Below are 20,310 nucleotides of genomic sequence, written 5' to 3' on the forward strand. Positions count from 1 at the left end.
CTCGGCAGTCCATCCATAATTGTATACCACCTACCCGTGGTTTTTTTTTTCTTCTTTATACATACTACATCTCATTATCATCCAGTCTATATTAGCAGCAGACACAGTACAGTACGGTAGTCCACGGCTGTAGCTACCTCTGTGTCGGCACTCGGCAGTCCATCCATAATTGTATACCACCTACCCGTGTTTTTTTTTTCTTTCTTCTTTATACATACTACATCTCATTATCAACCAGTCTATATTAGCAGCAGACACAGTACAGTACGGTAGTCCACGGCTGTAGCTACCTCTGTGTCGGCACTCGGCAGTCCGTCCATAATTGTATACCACCTACCCGTGGTTTTTTTTTCTTTCTTCTTTATACATACTACATCTCATTATCATCCAGTCTATATTAGCAGCAGACACAGTACAGTACGGTAGTCCACGGCTGTAGCTACCTCTGTGTCGGCACTCGGCAGTCCATCCTTAATTGTATACCACCTACCCGTGTTTTTTTTTTCTTTCTTCTTTATACATACTACATCTCATTATCATCCAGTCTATATTAGCAGCAGACACAGTACAGTACGGTAGTCCACGGCTGTAGCTACCTCTGTGTCGGCACTCGGCAGTCCATCCATAATTGTATACCACCTACCCGTGGTTTTTTTTTCTTTCTTCTTTATACATACTACATCTCATTATCAACCAGTCTATATTAGCAGCAGACACAGTACAGTACGGTAGTCCACGGCTGTAGCTACCTCTGTGTCGGCACTCGGCAGTCCATCCATAATTGTATACTAGTATCCATCCATCTCCATTGTTTACCTGAGGTGCCTTTTAGTTGTGCCTATTAAAATATGGAGAACAAAAATGTTGAGGTTCCAAAATTAGGGAAAGATCAAGATCCACTTCCACCTCGTGCTGAAGCTGCTGCCACTAGTCATGGCCGAGACGATGAAATGCCAGCAACGTCGTCTGCCAAGGCCGATGCCCAATGTCATAGTACAGAGCATGTCAAATCCAAAACACCAAATATCAGTAAAAAAGGACTCCAAAACCTAAAATAAAATTGTCGGAGGAGAAGCGTAAACTTGCCAATATGCCATTTACCACACGGAGTGGCAAGGAACGGCTGAGGCCCTGGCCTATGTTCATGGCTAGTGGTTCAGCTTCACATGAGGATGGAAGCACTCAGCCTCTCGCTAGAAAACTGAAAAGACTCAAGCTGGCAAAAGCACCGCAAAGAACTGTGCGTTCTTCGAAATCCCAAATCCACAAGGAGAGTCCAATTGTGTCGGTTGCGATGCCTGACCTTCCCAACACTGGACGTGAAGAGCATGCGCCTTCCACCATTTGCACGCCCCCTGCAAGTGCTGGAAGGAGCACCCGCAGTCCAGTTCCTGATAGTCAGATTGAAGATGTCAGTGTTGAAGTACACCAGGATGAGGAGGATATGGGTGTTGCTGGCGCTGGGGAGGAAATTGACAAGGAGGATTCTGATGGTGAGGTGGTTTGTTTAAGTCAGGCACCCGGGGAGACACCTGTTGTCCGTGGGAGGAATATGGCCGTTGACATGCCTGGTGAAAATACCAAAAAAATCAGCTCTTCGTGTGGAAGTATTTCACCAGAAATGCGGACAACATTTGTCAAGCCGTGTGTTCCCTTTGTCAAGCTGTAATAAGTAGGGGTAAGGACGTTAACCACCTCGGAACATCCTCCCTTATACGTCACCTGCAGCGCATTCATAATAAGTCAGTGACAAGTTCAAAAACTTTGGCCGACAGCGGAAGCAGTCCACTGACCAGTAAATCCCTTCCTCTTGTAACCAAGCTCACGCAAACCACCCCACCAACTCCCTCAGTGTCAATTTCCTCCTTCCCCAGGAATGCCAATAGTCCTGCAGGCTATGTCACTGGCAATTCTGATGAGTCCTCTCCTGCCTGGGATTCCTCCGATGCATCCTTGCGTGTAACGCCTACTGCTGCTGGCGCTGCTGTTGTTGCTGCTGGGAGTCGATGGTCATCCCAGAGGGGAAGTCGTAAGCCCACTTGTACTACTTCCAGTAAGCAATTGACTGTCCAACAGTCCTTTGCGAGGAAGATTAAATATCACAGCAGTCATCCTGCTGCAAAGCGGATAACTGAGGCCTTGACAACTATGTTGGTGTTAGACGTGCGTCCGGTATCCGCCGTTAGTTCACAGGGAACTAGACAATTTATTGAGGCAGTGTGCCCCCGTTACCAAATACCATCTAGGTTCCACTTCTCTAGGCAGGCGATACCGAGAATGTACACGGACGTCAGAAAAAGACTCACCAGTGTCCTAAAAAATGCAGTTGTACCCAATGTCCACTTAACCACGGACATGTGGACAAGTGGAGCAGGGCAGGGTCAGGACTATATGACTGTGACAGCCCACTGGGTAGATGTATGGACTCCCGCCGCAAGAACAGCAGCGGCGGCACCAGTAGCAGCATCTCGCAAACGCCAACTCTTTCCTAGGCAGGCTACGCTTTGTATCACCGCTTTCCAGAATACGCACACAGCTGAAAACCTCTTACGGCAACTGAGGAAGATCATCGCGGAATGGCTTACCCCAATTGGACTCTCCTGTGGATTTGTGGCATCGGACAACGCCAGCAATATTGTGTGTGCATTAAATATGGGCAAATTCCAGCACGTCCCATGTTTTGCACATACCTTTAATTTGGTGGTGCAGAATTTTTTAAAAAACGACAGGGGCGTGCAAGAGATGCTGTCGGTGGCCAGAAGAATTGCGGGACACTTTCGGCGTACAGGCACCACGTACAGAAGACTGGAGCACCACCAAAAACTACTGAACCTGCCCTGCCATCATCTGAAGCAAGAAGTGGTAACGAGGTGGAATTCAACCCTCTATATGCTTCAGAGGTTGGCGGAGCAGCAAAAGGCCATTCAAGCCTATACAATTGAGCACGATATAGGAGGTGGAATGCACCTGTCTCAAGTGCAGTGGAGAATGATTTCAACGTTGTGCAAGGTTCTGATGCCCTTTGAACTTGCCACACGTGAAGTCAGTTCAGACACTGCCAGCCTGAGTCAGGTCATTCCCCTCATCAGGCTTTTGCAGAAGAAGCTGGAGACATTGAAGGAGGAGCTAACACGGAGCGATTCCGCTAGGCATGTGGGACTTGTGGATGGAGCCCTTAATTCGCTTAACAAGGATTCACGGGTGGTCAATCTTTTGAAATCAGAGCACTACATTTTGGCCACCGTGCTCGATCCTAGATTTAAAACCTACCTTGGATCTCTCTTTCCGGCAGACACAAGTCTGCTGGGGTTGAAAGACCTGCTGGTGACAAAATTGTCAAGTCAAGCGGAACGCGACCTGTCAACATCTCCTCCTTCACATTCTCCCGCAACTGGGGGTGCGAGGAAAAGGCTCAGAATTCCGAGCCCACCCGCTGGCGGTGATGCAGGGCAGTCTGGAGCGACTGCTGATGCTGACATCTGGTCCGGACTGAAGGATCTGACAACGATTACGGACATGTCGTCTACTGTCACTGCATATGATTCTCTCAACATTGAAAGAATGGTGGAGGATTATATGAGTGACCGCATCCAAGTAGGCACGTCACACAGTCCGTACTTATACTGGCAGGAAAAAGAGGCAATTTGGAGGCCCTTGCACAAACTGGCTTTATTCTACCTAAGTTGCCCTCCCACAAGTGTGTACTCCGAAAGAGTGTTTAGTGCCGCCGCTCACCTTGTCAGCAATCGGCGTACGAGGTTACATCCAGAAAATGTGGAGAAGATGATGTTCATTAAAATGAATTATAATCAATTCCTCCGCGGAGACATTGACCAACAGCAATTGCCTCCACAAAGTACACAGGGAGCTGAGATGGTGGATTCCAGTGGGGACGAATTGATAATCTGTGAGGAGGGGGATGTACACGGTGATATATCGGAGGATGATGATGAGGTGGACATCTTGCCTCTGTAGAGCCAGTTTGTGCAAGGAGAGATTAATTGCTTCTTTTTTGGGGGGGTCCAAACCAACCCGTCATATCAGTCACAGTCGTGTGGCAGACCCTGTCACTGAAATGATGGGTTGGTTAAAGTGTGCATGTCCTGTTTTGTTTATACAACATAAGGGTGGGTGGGAGGGCCCAAGGACAATTCCATCTTGCACCTCTTTTTTCTTTTATTTTTCTTTGCGTCATGTGCTGTTTGGGGAGGGTTTTTTGGAAGGGACATCCTGCGTGACACTGCAGTGCCACTCCTAGATGGGCCCGGTGTTTGTGTCGGCCACTAGGGTCGCTTATCTTACTCACACAGTCAGCTACCTCATTGCGCCTCTTTTTTTCTTTGCGTCATGTGCTGTTTGGGGAGGGTTTTTTGGAAGGGACATCCTGCGTGACACTGCAGTGCCACTCCTAGATGGGCCCGGTGTTTGTGTCGGCCACTAGGGTCGCTTATCTTACTCACACAGTCAGCTACCTCATTGCGCCTCTTTTTTTCTTTGCGTCATGTGCTGTTTGGGGAGGGTTTTTTGGAAGGGACATCCTGCGTGACACTGCAGTGCCACTCCTAGATGGGCCCGGTGTTTGTGTCGGCCACTAGGGTCGCTTATCTTACTCACACAGTCAGCTACCTCATTGCGCCTCTTTTTTTCTTTGCGTCATGTGCTGTTTGGGGAGGGTTTTTTGGAAGGGACATCCTGCGTGACACTGCAGTGCCACTCCTAGATGGGCCCGGTGTTTGTGTCGGCCACTAGGGTCGCTTATCTTACTCACACAGTCAGCTACCTCATTGCGCCTCTTTTTTTCTTTGCGTCATGTGCTGTTTGGGGAGGGTTTTTTGGAAGGGACATCCTGCGTGACACTGCAGTGCCACTCCTAGATGGGCCCGGTGTTTGTGTCGGCCACTAGGGTCGCTTATCTTACTCACACAGTCAGCTACCTCATTGCGCCTCTTTTTTTCTTTGCGTCATGTGCTGTTTGGGGAGGGTTTTTTGGAAGGGACATCCTGCGTGACACTGCAGTGCCACTCCTAGATGGGCCCGGTGTTTGTGTCGGCCACTAGGGTCGCTTATCTTACTCACACAGCGACCTCGGTGCAAATTTTAGGACTAAAAATAATATTGTGAGGTGTGAGGTATTCAGAATAGACTGAAAATGAGTGGAAATTATGGTTTTTGAGGTTAATAATACTTTGGGATCAAAATGACCCCCAAATTCTATGATTTAAGCTGTTTTTTAGGGTTTTTTGAAAAAAACACCCGAATCCAAAACACACCCGAATCCGACAAAAAAAATTCGGTGAGGTTTTGCCAAAACGCGGTCGAACCCAAAACACGGCCGCGGAACCGAACCCAAAACCAAAACACAAAACCCGAAAAATTTCCGGCGCTCATCTCTAGAGTATAATCCAGGTACTTGGCAAAATAACAAAACGCAAAAACCCGTGCCAGCGGACTGAAAGGGGTCCCATATTGACACATGAGACCCCTTTCCCCGAATGCAGAGACCTCTCCGTGACAGCTGACACTGAAAGGTCTCTTCAGCCAATCAGCAAGTGCAACGTCCTTGCACTCTGCTAATTGGCTCTGCGCGTCTGAGCTCAGACAGCGCATCGCAAAGCCTCTCCATTATATTCAATGGTGGGAACCTTGTGGTTAGCGGTGGGGTCACCCGCCGGTCAGCGGCTGACCGCGGGTAACCCCCCCGCTGACGGCAAAGTTCACACCATTGCAAGTAATGGAGAGAGCTGTGCGATGCGCTGTCACAGCACAGACAGCGCACAGCCAATCAGGTGAGCGCCACGTAGTAGCGCTTCCTGATTGGCTAAAGGGACCTCAGTGACAGGAGTCACGTGGGTTCCCGGCACATTCGGGGAAAGGGGTCTCATGTGTAAATATGGGACCCCTTTCAGTCCGGCATATGGTCGGGTATGCGGTTTGTTTTTTTAACAAGTACCTGGATTATACTCTGGACGTGGATTTATCTCTGGACACTGGCAGGTGAGTATCATTTTTTTCACAGGTACCCTCGGATCGTCGGAGACTGTGCCAGTCGGCGTGTCAACATAGGTAAGTATGTGTGTCGGCAATGTGTAATAAAGTTGTACTTGTCACGGTGTGTGTCTCCTGTTTTTATTTGGGTATTTTTTTTCCAGTAGTACTACAGGTACCAGCGGGCCATTTTTTCTCCCGCATGCTGGTACTTGTGGTTCTCCAAGTACCAGCTTGCGGGGGAGGCTTGCTGGGACTTGTAGTACTACTGGAAAAAACAATATTCTGTCATTTTTCTCAAGGCTATCAGCCTCCCATCCGCAGCCCTTGGATGGAAGGGACAGCCTAGGGCTTCACCCCTGGCCCTTGGGTGGCTGGGGGGGGACCCCTTGATTGAAGGGGTCCCCACTCCCCCAGGGTACCCCGGCCAGGGGTGACTAGTTGGATATTTAATGCCACGGCCGCAGGGCACTGTATAAAAGTGACCCCGGCTGTGGCATTATCTGTCCAGCTAGTGGAGCCCGATGCTGGTGTATAAAATACGGGGGGACCCCTACTCTTTTTGTCCCCCGTATTTTTTGCACCAGCATCAGGTGCAGAGCCCGGTGCTGGTTTTAAAAATACGGGGGATCCCATGTCAATTTTGTCCCCGCATTTTTAGAACCAGGACCAGCTCGAAGAGCCCGAGGCTGGTTATGCTTTGGAGGGGGGACCCCACGCCATTTTTTTCCGGGTTTTTCCCGTTTTTACCCGTTTTTTTAATTCGCGGCAAAATCCGGCAAATCGGCCGTTTTTTCGCCCGCGGGAATGTCGAATCCGTTTTTCATTGAATATGGTGAATTCCGGCAGCCACCTGCCGGAATTCACCTGTCGAATTGTGTCGAATTAAAAAACGGCGATAATTTGCCGCGATTCGCCGTGAATTGCATATACCCCATAAAATCTCTATAAAAGGTAGGAGATCTTACTTAACTTAAAAATAGGCAGGGGGTCAGTGCAGGGTTCACTCTTATATACTATTAAAACTTGTTTATGCTCTTATATATTTTTTGGCTCATAAATTATAATTTTAGTGATTACCTTGTAACAACACAGGTCGCCGGTACCCCTATCCCCCCGTTTTCATATATATATATATATATATACATATACTGTATATATATATATATATGTATACATACATTATATATGAGTTGGGTATGGGTTGGGATACCGCCGGTCACCACGCTGCACTCGCCACAGGTTTTGTTCCCACTCTATGTGGGTCGTGCACACCCAAGAGTGGGAATAGTCCCTGTCAGTCAGCATGCCGACTGTTGGGCTTTCCACAGGGCAGTATTATGGCATCAGTATAGTGACTGCCGGTCTCCCGACCGCCGGTCACATAACCGCATCCCATATATATATATATATATATACAGTATATATACTGTATGTACCACTCAGTACCACAGATAGGAAGTCTTGCTCTAACTGTATGCAATGTTCAGGGATGGTAAAGAGGAAGAATAGTGCACGGTGGAATCAAAATCCCTGAAAAGTGGTTAGCCTCCTTTGTCTGTGTTTAAAAAATAAAGCAACTAAAATTCAATTATGGCAGTTTTATATCTTAGACATAAGTTATGAAATGAAAATTCCAGCAACAGAGTTTAATGACAAACAACAATTTGGGTCTGTAAAGAAGTGAACGCTTACCATGTGGTGTACTGGTGACTAGAGATGAGCGGGTTCGGTTTCTCTGAAACCGAACCCGCACGAACTTCATGTTTTTTTCACGGGTCCGAGCAGACTCGGATCCTCCCGCCTTGCTCGGTTAACCCGAGCGCGCCCGAACGTCATCATGACGCTGTCGGATTCTCGCGAGACTCGGATTCTATATAAGGAGCCGCGCGTCGCCGCCATTTTCACACGTGCATTGAGATTGATAGGGAGAGGACGTGGCTGGCGTCCTCTCCATTAGAAATTAGATTAGAAGAGAGAGAGAGATTGTGCAGAGTCAGACAGAGTTTACCACAGTGACCAGTGCAGTTGTTGTTAGTTAACTTTTATTTATTTTAATATATATCCGTTCTCTGCTATATCCGTTCTCTGCCTGAAAAAAAACGATACACAGCAGCAGCCAGTCACACAGTGTGACTCAGTCTGTGTGCACTCAGCTCAGCCCAGTGTGCTGCACATCAATGTATAAAAGGCAAAGCTTATAATAATTGTGGGGGAGACTGGGGAGCACTGCAGGTTGTTATAGCAGGAGCCCCCAGGAGTACATAATATTATATTAATTTAAAATTAAACAGTGCACACTTTTGCTGCAGGAGTGCCACTGCCAGTGTGACTAGTGGTGACCAGTGCCTGACCACCAGTATAGTAGTATATTGTTGTATGTATTGTATACTATCTCTTTATCAACCAGTCTATATTAGCAGCAGACACAGTACAGTGCGGTAGTTCACGGCTGTGGCTACCTCTGTGTCGGCAGTCGGAACTCGGCAGGCAGTCCGTCCATCCATAATTGTATTACAATATATACCACCTAACCGTGGTATTTTTTTTTCTTTCTTTATACCGTCATAGTGTCATACTAGTTGTTACGAGTATACTACTATCTCTTTATCAACCAGTGTACAGTGCGGTAGTTCACGGCTGTGGCTACCTCTGTGTCGGCAGTCGGCAGGCAGTCCGTCCATCCATAATTGTATTATTATTATAATATATACCACCTAACCGTGGTTTTTTTTCCATTCTTTATACCGTCGTCATAGTGTCATACTAGTTGTTACGAGTATACTACTATCTCTTTATCAACCAGTGTACAGTGCGGTAGTTCACGGCTGTGGCTACCTCTGTGTCGGCAGTCGGCAGGCAGTCCGTCCATCCATAATTATATTATTATTATAATATATACCACCTAACCGTGGTTTTTTTTCCATTCTTTATACCGTCGTCATAGTGTCATACTAGTTGTTACGAGTATACTACTATCTCTTTATCAACCAGTGTACAGTGCGGTAGTTCACGGCTGTGGCTACCTCTGTGTCGGCAGTCGGCAGGCAGTCCGTCCATCCATAATTGTATTATTATTATAATATATACCACCTAACCGTGGTTTTTTTTTCATTCTTTATACCGTCGTCATAGTGTCATACTAGTTGTTACGAGTATACTACTATCTCTTTATCAACCAGTGTACAGTGCGGTAGTTCACGGCTGTGGCTACCTCTGTGTCGGCAGTCGGCAGGCAGTCCGTCCATCCATAATTGTATTATTATTATAATATATACCACCTAACCGTGGTTTTTTTTCCATTCTTTATACCGTCGTCATAGTGTCATACTAGTTGTTACGAGTATACTACTATCTCTTTATCAACCAGTGTACAGTGCGGTAGTTCACGGCTGTGGCTACCTCTGTGTCGGCAGTCGGCAGGCAGTCCGTCCATCCATAATTGTATTATTATTATAATATATACCACCTAACCGTGGTTTTTTTTCCATTCTTTAAAATCTTTATACCGTCGTCATAGTGTCATACTAGTTGTTACGAGTATACTACTATCTCTTTATCAACCAGTGTACAGTGCGGTAGTTCACGGCTGTGGCTACCTCTGTGTCGGCAGTCGGCAGGCAGTCCGTCCATCCATAATTGTATTATTATTATAATATATACCACCTAACCGTGGTTTTTTTTCCATTCTTTATACCGTCGTCATAGTGTCATACTAGTTGTTACGAGTATACTACTATCTCTTTATCAACCAGTGTACAGTGCGGTAGTTCACGGCTGTGGCTACCTCTGTGTCGGCAGTCGGCAGGCAGTCCGTCCATCCATAATTGTATTATTATTATAATATATACCACCTAACCGTGTTTTTTTTTCCATTCTTTATACCGTCGTCATAGTGTCATACTAGTTGTTACGAGTATACTACTATCTCTTTATCAACCAGTGTACAGTGCGGTAGTTCACGGCTGTGGCTACCTCTGTGTCGGCAGTCGGCAGGCAGTCCGTCCATCCATAATTGTATTATTATTATAATATATACCACCTAACCGTGGTTTTTTTTCCATTCTTTATACCGTCGTCATAGTGTCATACTAGTTGTTACGAGTATACTACTATCTCTTTATCAACCAGTGTACAGTGCGGTAGTTCACGGCTGTGGCTACCTCTGTGTCGGCAGTCGGCAGGCAGTCCGTCCATCCATAATTGTATTATTATTATAATATATACCACCTAACCGTGGTTTTTTTTCCATTCTTTAAAATCTTTATACCGTCGTCATAGTGTCATACTAGTTGTTACGAGTATACTACTATCTCTTTATCAACCAGTGTACAGTGCGGTAGTTCACGGCTGTGGCTACCTCTGTGTCGGCAGTCGGCAGGCAGTCCGTCCATCCATAATTGTATTATTATTATAATATATACCACCTAACCGTGGTTTTTTTTCCATTCTTTATACCGTCGTCATAGTGTCATACTAGTTGTTACGAGTATACTACTATCTCTTTATCAACCAGTGTACAGTGCGGTAGTTCACGGCTGTGGCTACCTCTGTGTCGGCAGTCGGCAGACAGTCCGTCCATCCATAATTGTATTATTATTATAATATATACCACCTAACCGTGGTTTTTTTTCCATTCTTTAAAATCTTTATACCGTCGTCATAGTGTCATACTAGTTGTTACGAGTATACTACTATCTCTTTATCAACCAGTGTACAGTGCGGTAGTTCACGGCTGTGGCTACCTCTGTGTCAGCAGTCGGCAGGCAGTCCGTCCATCCATAATTGTATTATTATTATAATATATACCACCTAACCGTGGTTTTTTTTCCATTCTTTAAAATCTTTATACCGTCGTCATAGTGTCATACTAGTTGTTACGAGTATACTACTATCTCTTTATCAACCAGTGTACAGTGCGGTAGTTCACGGCTGTGGCTACCTCTGTGTCGGCAGTCGGCAGGCAGTCCGTCCATCCATAATTGTATTATTATTATAATATATACCACCTAACCGTGGTTTTTTTTCCATTCTTTATACCGTCGTCATAGTGTCATACTAGTTGTTACGAGTATACTACTATCTCTTTATCAACCAGTGTACAGTGCGGTAGTTCACGGCTGTGGCTACCTCTGTGTCGGCAGTCGGCAGGCAGTCCGTCCATCCATAATTGTATTATTATTATAATATATACCACCTAACCGTGGTTTTTTTTCCATTCTTTAAAATCTTTATACCGTCGTCATAGTGTCATACTAGTTGTTACGAGTATACTACTATCTCTTTATCAACCAGTGTACAGTGCGGTAGTTCACGGCTGTGGCTACCTCTGTGTCGGCAGTCGGCAGGCAGTCCGTCCATCCATAATTGTATTATTATTATAATATATACCACCTAACCGTGGTTTTTTTTCCATTCTTTATACCGTCGTCATAGTGTCATACTAGTTGTTACGAGTATACTACTATCTCTTTATCAACCAGTGTACAGTGCGGTAGTTCACGGCTGTGGCTACCTCTGTGTCGGCAGTCGGCAGGCAGTCCGTCCATCCATAATTGTATTATTATTATAATATATACCACCTAACCGTGGTTTTTTTTCCATTCTTTATACCGTCGTCATAGTGTCATACTAGTTGTTACGAGTATACTACTATCTCTTTATCAACCAGTGTACAGTGCGGTAGTTCACGGCTGTGGCTACCTCTGTGTCGGCAGTCGGCAGGCAGTCCGTCCATCCATAATTGTATTATTATTATAATATATACCACCTAACCGTGGTTTTTTTTCCATTCTTTATACCGTCGTCATAGTGTCATACTAGTTGTTACGAGTATACTACTATCTCTTTATCAACCAGTGTACAGTGCGGTAGTTCACGGCTGTGGCTACCTCTGTGTCGGCAGTCGGCAGGCAGTCCGTCCATCCATAATTGTATTATTATTATAATATATACCACCTAACCGTGGTTTTTTTATACCACCTAACCGTGGCAGTCCGTCCATAATTGTATACTAGTAAACTATCCAATCCATCCATCTCCATTGTTTACCTGAGGTGCCTTTTAGTTCTGCCTATAAAATATGGAGAACAAAAAAGTTGAGGTTCCAAAATTAGGGAAAGATCAAGATCCACTTCCACCTCGTGCTGAAGCTGCTGCCACTAGTCATGGCCGAGACGATGAAATGCCAGCAACGTCGTCTGCCAAGGCCGATGCCCAATGTCATAGTACAGAGCATGTCAAATCCAAAACACCAAATATCAGAAAAAAAAGGACTCCAAAACCTAAAATAAAATTGTCGGAGGAGAAGCGTAAACTTGCCAATATGCCATTTACCACACGGAGTGGCAAGGAACGGCTGAGGCCCTGGCCTATGTTCATGGCTAGTGGTTCAGCTTCACATGAGGATGGAAGCACTCAGCCTCTCGCTAGAAAACTGAAAAGACTCAAGCTGGCAAAAGCACCGCAAAGAACTGTGCGTTCTTTGAAATCCCAAATCCACAAGGAGAGTCCAATTGTGTCAGTTGCGATGCCTGACCTTCCCAACACTGGACGTGAAGAGCATGCGCCTTCCACCATTTGCACGCCCCCTGCAAGTGCTGGAAGGAGCACCCGCAGTCCAGTTCCTGATAGTCAGATTGAAGATGTCAGTGTTGAAGTACACCAGGATGAGGAGGATATGGGTGTTGCTGGCGCTGGGGAGGAAATTGACCAGGAGGATTCTGATGGTGAGGTGGTTTGTTTAAGTCAGGCACCCGGGGAGACACCTGTTGTCCGTGGGAGGAATATGGCCGTTGACATGCCAGGTGAAAATACCAAAAAAATCAGCTCTTCGGTGTGGAGGTATTTCACCAGAAATGCGGACAACAGGTGTCAAGCCGTGTGTTCCCTTTGTCAAGCTGTAATAAGTAGGGGTAAGGACGTTAACCACCTCGGAACATCCTCCCTTATACGTCACCTGCAGCGCATTCATAATAAGTCAGTGACAAGTTCAAAAACTTTGGGTGACAGCGGAAGCAGTCCACTGACCAGTAAATCCCTTCCTCTTGTAACCAAGCTCACGCAAACCACCCCACCAACTCCCTCAGTGTCAATTTCCTCCTTCCCCAGGAATGCCAATAGTCCTGCAGGCCATGTCACTGGCAAGTCTGACGAGTCCTTTCCTGCCTGGGATTCCTCCGATGCATCCTTGCGTGTAACGCCTACTGCTGCTGGCGCTGCTGTTGTTGCCGCTGGGAGTCGATGGTCATCCCAGAGGGGAAGTCGTAAGCCCACTTGTACTACTTCCAGTAAGCAATTGACTGTTCAACAGTCCTTTGCGAGGAAGATGAAATATCACAGCAGTCATCCTACTGCAAAGCGGATAACTGAGTCCTTGACAACTATGTTGGTGTTAGACGTGCGTCCGGTATCCGCCGTTAGTTCACAGGGAACTAGACAATTTATTGAGGCAGTGTGCCCCCGTTACCAAATACCATCTAGGTTCCACTTCTCTAGGCAGGCGATACCGAGAATGTACACGGACGTCAGAAAAAGACTCACCAGTGTCCTAAAAAATGCAGTTGTACCCAATGTCCACTTAACCACGGACATGTGGACAAGTGGAGCAGGGCAGGGTCAGGACTATATGACTGTGACAGCCCACTGGGTAGATGTATGGACTTCCGCCGCAAGAACAGCAGCGGCGGCACCAGTAGCAGCATCTCGCAAACGCCAACTCTTTCCTAGGCAGGCTACGCTTTGTATCACCGCTTTCCAGAATACGCACACAGCTGAAAACCTCTTACGGCAACTGAGGAAGATCATCGCGGAATGGCTTACCCCAATTGGACTCTCCTGTGGATTTGTGGCATCGGACAACGCCAGCAATATTGTGTGTGCATTAAATATGGGCAAATTCCAGCACGTCCCATGTTTTGCACATACCTTGAATTTGGTGGTGCAGAATTTTTTAAAAAACGACAGGGGCGTGCAAGAGATGCTGTCGGTGGCCAGAAAAATTGCGGGACACTTTCGGCGTACAGGCACCACGTACAGAAGACTGGAGCACCACCAAAAACTACTGAACCTGCCCTGCCATCATCTGAAGCAAGAAGTGGTAACGAGGTGGAATTCAACCCTCTATATGCTTCAGAGGTTGGAGGAGCAGCAAAAGGCCATTCAAGCCTATACAATTGAGCACGATATAGGAGATGGAATGCACCTGTCTCAAGTGCAGTGGAGAATGATTTCAACGTTGTGCAAGGTTCTGATGCCCTTTGAACTTGCCACACGTGAAGTCAGTTCAGACACTGCCAGCCTGAGTCAGGTCATTCCCCTCATCAGGCTTTTGCAGAAGAAGCTGGAGGCATTGAAGAAGGAGCTAACACGGAGCGATTCCGCTAGGCATGTGGGACTTGTGGATGCAGCCCTTAATTCGCTTAACAAGGATTCACGGGTGGTCAATCTGTTGAAATCAGAGCACTACATTTTGGCCACCGTGCTCGATCCTAGATTTAAAGCCTACCTTGGATCTCTCTTTCCGGCAGACACAGGTCTGCTGGGGTTGAAAGACCTGCTGGTGACAAAATTGTCAAGTCAAGCGGAACGCGACCTGTCAACATCTCCTCCTTCACATTCTCCCGCAACTGGGGGTGCGAGGAAAAGGCTCAGAATTCCGAGCCCACCCGCTGGCGGTGATGCAGGGCAGTCTGGAGCGACTGCTGATGCTGACATCTGGTCCGGACTGAAGGACCTGACAACGATTACGGACATGTCGTCTACTGTCACTGCATATGATTCTCTCAACATTGATAGAATGGTGGAGGATTATATGAGTGACCGCATCCAAGTAGGCACGTCACACAGTCCGTACTTATACTGGCAGGAAAAAGAGGCAATTTGGAGGCCCTTGCACAAACTGGCTTTATTCTACCTAAGTTGCCCTCCCACAAGTGTGTACTCCGAAAGAGTGTTTAGTGCCGCCGCTCACCTTGTCAGCAATCGGCGTACGAGGTTACATCCAGAAAATGTGGAGAAGATGATGTTCATTAAAATGAATTATAATCAATTCCTCCGCGGAGACATTGACCAGCAGCAATTGCCTCCACAAAGTACACAGGGAGCTGAGATGGTGGATTCCAGTGGGGACGAATTGATAATCTGTGAGGAGGGGGATGTACACGGTGATATATCGGAGGGTGAAGATGAGGTGGACATCTTGCCTCTGTAGAGCCAGTTTGTGCAAGGAGAGATTAATTGCTTCTTTTTTGGGGGGGGTCCAAACCAACCCGTCATATCAGTCACAGTCGTGTGGCAGACCCTGTCACTGAAATGATGGGTTGGTTAAAGTGTGCATGTCCTGTTTTGTTTATACAACATAAGGGTGGGTGGGAGGGCCCAAGGATAATTCCATCTTGCACCTCTTTTTTCTTTTCTTTTTCTTTGCATCATGTGCTGATTGGGGAGGGTTTTTTGGAAGGGACATCCTGCGTGACACTGCAGTGCCACTCCTAGATGGGCCCGGTGTTTGTGTCGGCCACTAGGGTCGCTAATCTTACTCACACAGCTACCTCATTGCGCCTCTTTTTTTCTTTGCGTCATGTGCTGTTTGGGGAGGGTTTTTTGGAAGGGACATCCTGCGTGACACTGCAGTGCCACTCCTAGATGTGCCCGGTGTTTGTGTCGGCCACTAGGGTCGCTAATCTTACTCACACAGTCAGCTACCTCATTGCGCCTCTTTTTTTCTTTGCGTCATGTGCTGTTTGGGGAGGGTTTTTTGGAAGGGCCATCCTGCGTGACACTGCAGTGCCACTCCTAGATGGGCCCGGTGTTTGTGTCGGCCACTAGGGTCGCTAATCTTACTCACACAGCTACCTCATTGCGCCTCTTTTTTTCTTTGCGTCATGTGCTGTTTGGGGAGGGTTTTTTGGAAGGGCCATCCTGCGTGACACTGCAGTGCCACTCCTAGATGGGCCCGGTGTTTGTGTCGGCCACTAGGGTCGCTAATCTTACTCACACAGCTACCTCATTGCGCCTCTTTTTTTCTTTGCGTCATGTGCTGTTTGGGGAGGGTTTTTTGGAAGGGCCATCCTGCGTGACACTGCAGTGCCACTCCTAGATGGGCCCGGTGTTTGTGTCGGCCACTAGGGTCGCTTATCTTACTCACACAGCGACCTCGGTGCAAATTTTAGGACTAAAAATAATATTGTGAGGTGTGATGTGTTCAGAATAGGCTGAAAATGAGTGTAAATTATGTTTTTTGAGGTTAATAATACTTTGGGATCAAAATTACCCCCAAATTCTATGATTTAAGCTGTTTTTTAGGGTTTTTTGAAAAAAACACCCGAATCCAAAACACACCCGAATCCGACAAAAATAATTCGGTGAGGTTTTGCCAAAACGCGTTCGAACCCAAAACACGGCCGCGGAACCGAACCCAAAACCAAAACACAAAACCCGAAAAATTTCAGGCGCTCATCTCTACTGGTGACACCTGAAATTATAACTACTGTACAGTATGAATAGTCTACACCAGGGACGTGCGGTTAAAATTGCCACAATTAATACTGACAAAATAGGTTCACAAATTGGCCCATTTTTTATGAATCATAATTAGACTTGGTTGTTTATAGGATTTTTATAGGAACAATTACAAAATCAATGATCTATTAAAAGTAACTCTGCTATTTCTCACTCTCTAAATGCCCTAGTTTCTATATTCACAAGACCTGTGGGCTTCTCTCTGCAGCACTGGTGTGAAGGATCCTATTGGATCCGTTCCAGCATGCCCCACAGCCACACTGTCACTCTGTGCATGCGCAGATTGACTCCCGGGGCTGAAACCCGGAAGTAAGGAACTCGCCGGCTATCGGAAAGGACAGTGCTTATAGAAAGTGATGTCCTTCGCAATACCAATCGCATATGATAGTGCATATGCAATTTGTGTCGGTGCGATGGGTGTAAACACAAGTTTTGTATATTTTTAACCTGAATTTGCTCTAATTTATTTTTTATATTTATGTGAAATAGTTCCTTTTGCACATGCTGTAACTTGCATTTGGTGGGGGCTGTATAGACACAGTCATAGTATAGTAACCTTGTGTTGTGGTGGTTTAACGCAAAATCTGACCATGATAGCTGGTCACATTTGCAAATACTTGTAGGAGCAGTATTTCCAGATCCTGAAATCCTGGTGCAACTTGCAAGCCGATGATGGGCAGAGGTTGTGACCAGGGGTGTGTCTACCCCTTGGCCAGGATGGCACTCGCCAGGGGTGCCGGCTGAGGTGGGGCACCATCTGGCGGTGCCACTCGCGGACAGATAATATAATAAAATAGTAGTGGCAGTACCTAGAATAGACCACAGGGCTATGGCCCATCACCCCCACCACACCGCAGGCTGTGAATGACACATTGAATGTGTCTAAGTCCCATACATTAATGCAAATTAAGTGAAAGCAGAGACGGATTAAGGCCGACACAGGGGAAAGTGTCCACAGGCCCCCCTCTTGCAAGCCCCCTCCACAACTGGAGCACACTGCTGCACTGTGTGCAGTCCTGTAGTGGGGAGGGACGGACAATGTACGGGGGCGTCCTGGATACTCTCAGGGGACTGCTCTGACCAAGTAACTGTTTCAAGTGAATATAAATAATAATAAAAAGGAGTTATACGTACTGTATTGGTACTTTTTTATGTGTGTGATATAAATGCAAGGGTAAATAAACTACAGATGGGTCCACAGTTATCTTGGCTAGTTTGCTGCGCCTAGGCACAACATGGTTTATTAACATAAACCCTTCATCTGTTGTTCTCAGCTGCAATACAATACAGAGAACAATACAGCAGTCCGACTGCCCAGTCTCAGTTAATCCTATTAAAGGTCAAGATACACATGGACCCATCTGTATTAGGGAGTTGAGAATAAAAATATAAAAGTATGAAAAATTTAATTTGTAGTAAAAATTAAAATATATAAAAGTAATGATAGTTTTACTTTATAGAGCATGTTTGCTAGAGATAGGTGTGTTAAGCGTATTTTAATGTTCTTTCATTTGACTTTAGTGAAAGAAGAAGATAGGGCTGTATATTTGATATACTAGATTATTAAAATACATATGGTAGAGACTGTTAAGTGCTTATTTTAAGGTGCTGGTATGGGAATAATAGATGGCTGGTGTGTGGGCATGTGTCAGTACAAGCTCCAAGTCTGTGCCTAAAGCTACTGGGTATAAAGACGCATACACACAGTGTGATGCTTACATACGATGTTGACTATATAGTCAAAATCGTAAGAAAAATTAGCACATATCGCACCATGTGTACACAGCTTGCGATACAGATGCGCACTCCCATGGGGTCGGTATCACAAGAAAAGATAGACTGTGCAGACAAGGCAATTTTGACTATGGGGCTAATTCAGACCTGAATGTAGCAGATGGGCCAAACCATGTCCATTGCCGTGGAAGGGGGGGGGGGGGGGGGCAGATATAACATGTGCAGAGAGAGTTAGATCTAGGTGGGGTGTGTTCAAACTGAAATCTAAATTGCAGTGTAAAAATAAAGCAGCCAGTATTTACCCTGCACAGAAACAATATACCCACCCAAATCTAACTCTCTGCACGTTATGCCTGCCCCACCTGCAGTGCACGTGGTTTTGTCAATCTGCTAACAAAGTTGCTGCTACGATCAGGTCTGAATTAGGCCCTATATTGTGTACAATCTAGTACATAGTATAGTCAAAAATGGCACTTAGTCAAAATCGCAAGTAAAGATAGTCAAAATCAGTGGTTCTGGACTCCGGGGAGTTCAAGGGAAATCGCAAAATCAAAATCGGCACTTAGTATCTCACCGTGTATATGCACCTTAAATATTTTAAGTTTAAGTTTACATATACAGTATATACTTTATTCTTTGACATCTGCCATGTTACTATTATTATTATTATTATTAATATTATTAATATTATTATTGTTGTTTGTATTTTGATTACATTAATCTACCATGTTCTGTTGTATTTGTCGCTTTAGAAACATATAACAATTGTAAGCAAAAATGCATCACATAGTGAATTTAAAATTCCTGTATTATTCAAAAAATAAATGGTCACTGCTATGTTTTCCAATTCTGCAATTTGTAATGGATACTTTTTTACATTCTAACAGTCTTATTTCCTTTTATTCCTAGGTGGATAGAGTAATGTCCATGTTGTACTACACTCTGATTATAGCATTTCTGATCGGCATACAGGCTGCACCAAAGACCAAGGACCATGCCCCAGCTGGGACATCTACAAAACATCGTATTCAGCATCACCACGCGCATCGAACGAAGTCTCTTAACCGACATCATGGCAAAATAGAGACTAATGAACCTTCAGTCTTTCACAATGTTACAGTGGACCCAAAACTTTTCAGAAAGAGGAAATTTCGCTCTCCAAGGGTTTTATTTAGCACGCAGCCTCCACCATTGTCAGAGGACCTCCGGAACTTGGCATATTTAGATGATGAGGAGTCCCTCAACAAAACTATTAGAGCCAAAAGAACGGTTCACCCGGTCCTTCACCGGGGAGAGTACTCTGTTTGTGATAGTGTCAGTATGTGGGTTGGGGATAAAACCACAGCCACTGACATAAAAGGCAAGGAAGTAACTGTGTTGGGGGAAGTCAATTTAAATAATAACGTATTCAAACAGTACTTTTTTGAAACAAAGTGTAGAGATCCAAAGCCGGTGTCAGGTGGATGTCGTGGGATTGACTCAAAGCATTGGAACTCCTATTGTACCACCACGCACACCTTTGTCAAAGCTTTGACAATGGAAGGGAAGCAAGCAGCGTGGAGGTTCATACGGATTGATACAGCCTGTGTCTGTGTGCTCAGCAGGAAAGGCCGACCATAAGTAGACACTTTCGTGCTGTCCCAGCTTCTCCCCACCCCTACCTCAGCCTGTAAATTATTTTAAATTATATGGACTGCATGATATATTTAAAATTTCTACTGTAAAAAGAGACTATTTATTAAAAAGTTTTCAAAACTCTTTGTGTTTTAACATCTGAATTTAATTTGCCTTTTCTTTTTGCAGAAATAATAAGATCTATGCAATGGAACTAAAAGTACAATAGCTTTGTAAGCAGAACATAACTTACAACATTTATAATTAACTTGTCAGTATGAAGGACTAAAGGCCTGGTTCAGAGATGGGCGGAAATGCAAAGCCACTTGTAAGCAGCTTTGAATTTCCATCCAATTTGAAGGAGGGCCATGCAGGAGACATCTCAGAAGAAGAGATGCCTCCAGCATGTGACCGACATCGCATGCTGGGACCCAACATCATGACCATTGTTTGCAA

The 20,310-nt window shown here is 45.6% G+C and overlaps 1 protein-coding gene across 5 annotated transcripts in view; it reads left to right on the forward strand.

Moving 5' to 3' along the window:
* Nucleotides 1–19,998, forward strand: part of NGF (nerve growth factor) — a 174,397-nt gene extending 154,399 nt beyond the window's left edge. For all 5 annotated transcript variants that reach the window (XM_063957308.1, XM_063957307.1, XM_063957305.1 and 2 more), the window contains one exon: nt 19,150–19,998. In XM_063957308.1, the coding sequence (XP_063813378.1) occupies nt 19,162–19,860 (699 nt within the window). In that variant the 5' untranslated portion in view covers nt 19,150–19,161 and the 3' untranslated portion in view covers nt 19,861–19,998. The remainder of the gene's footprint in view (nt 1–19,149) is intronic.
* The last annotated feature ends 312 nt before the right edge of the window (nt 19,999–20,310 follow it).

The sequence above is a fragment of the Pseudophryne corroboree genome, chromosome 2 (genome assembly GCF_028390025.1).
Source record: "Pseudophryne corroboree isolate aPseCor3 chromosome 2, aPseCor3.hap2, whole genome shotgun sequence".
NCBI lineage: Eukaryota > Metazoa > Chordata > Amphibia > Anura > Myobatrachidae > Pseudophryne > Pseudophryne corroboree.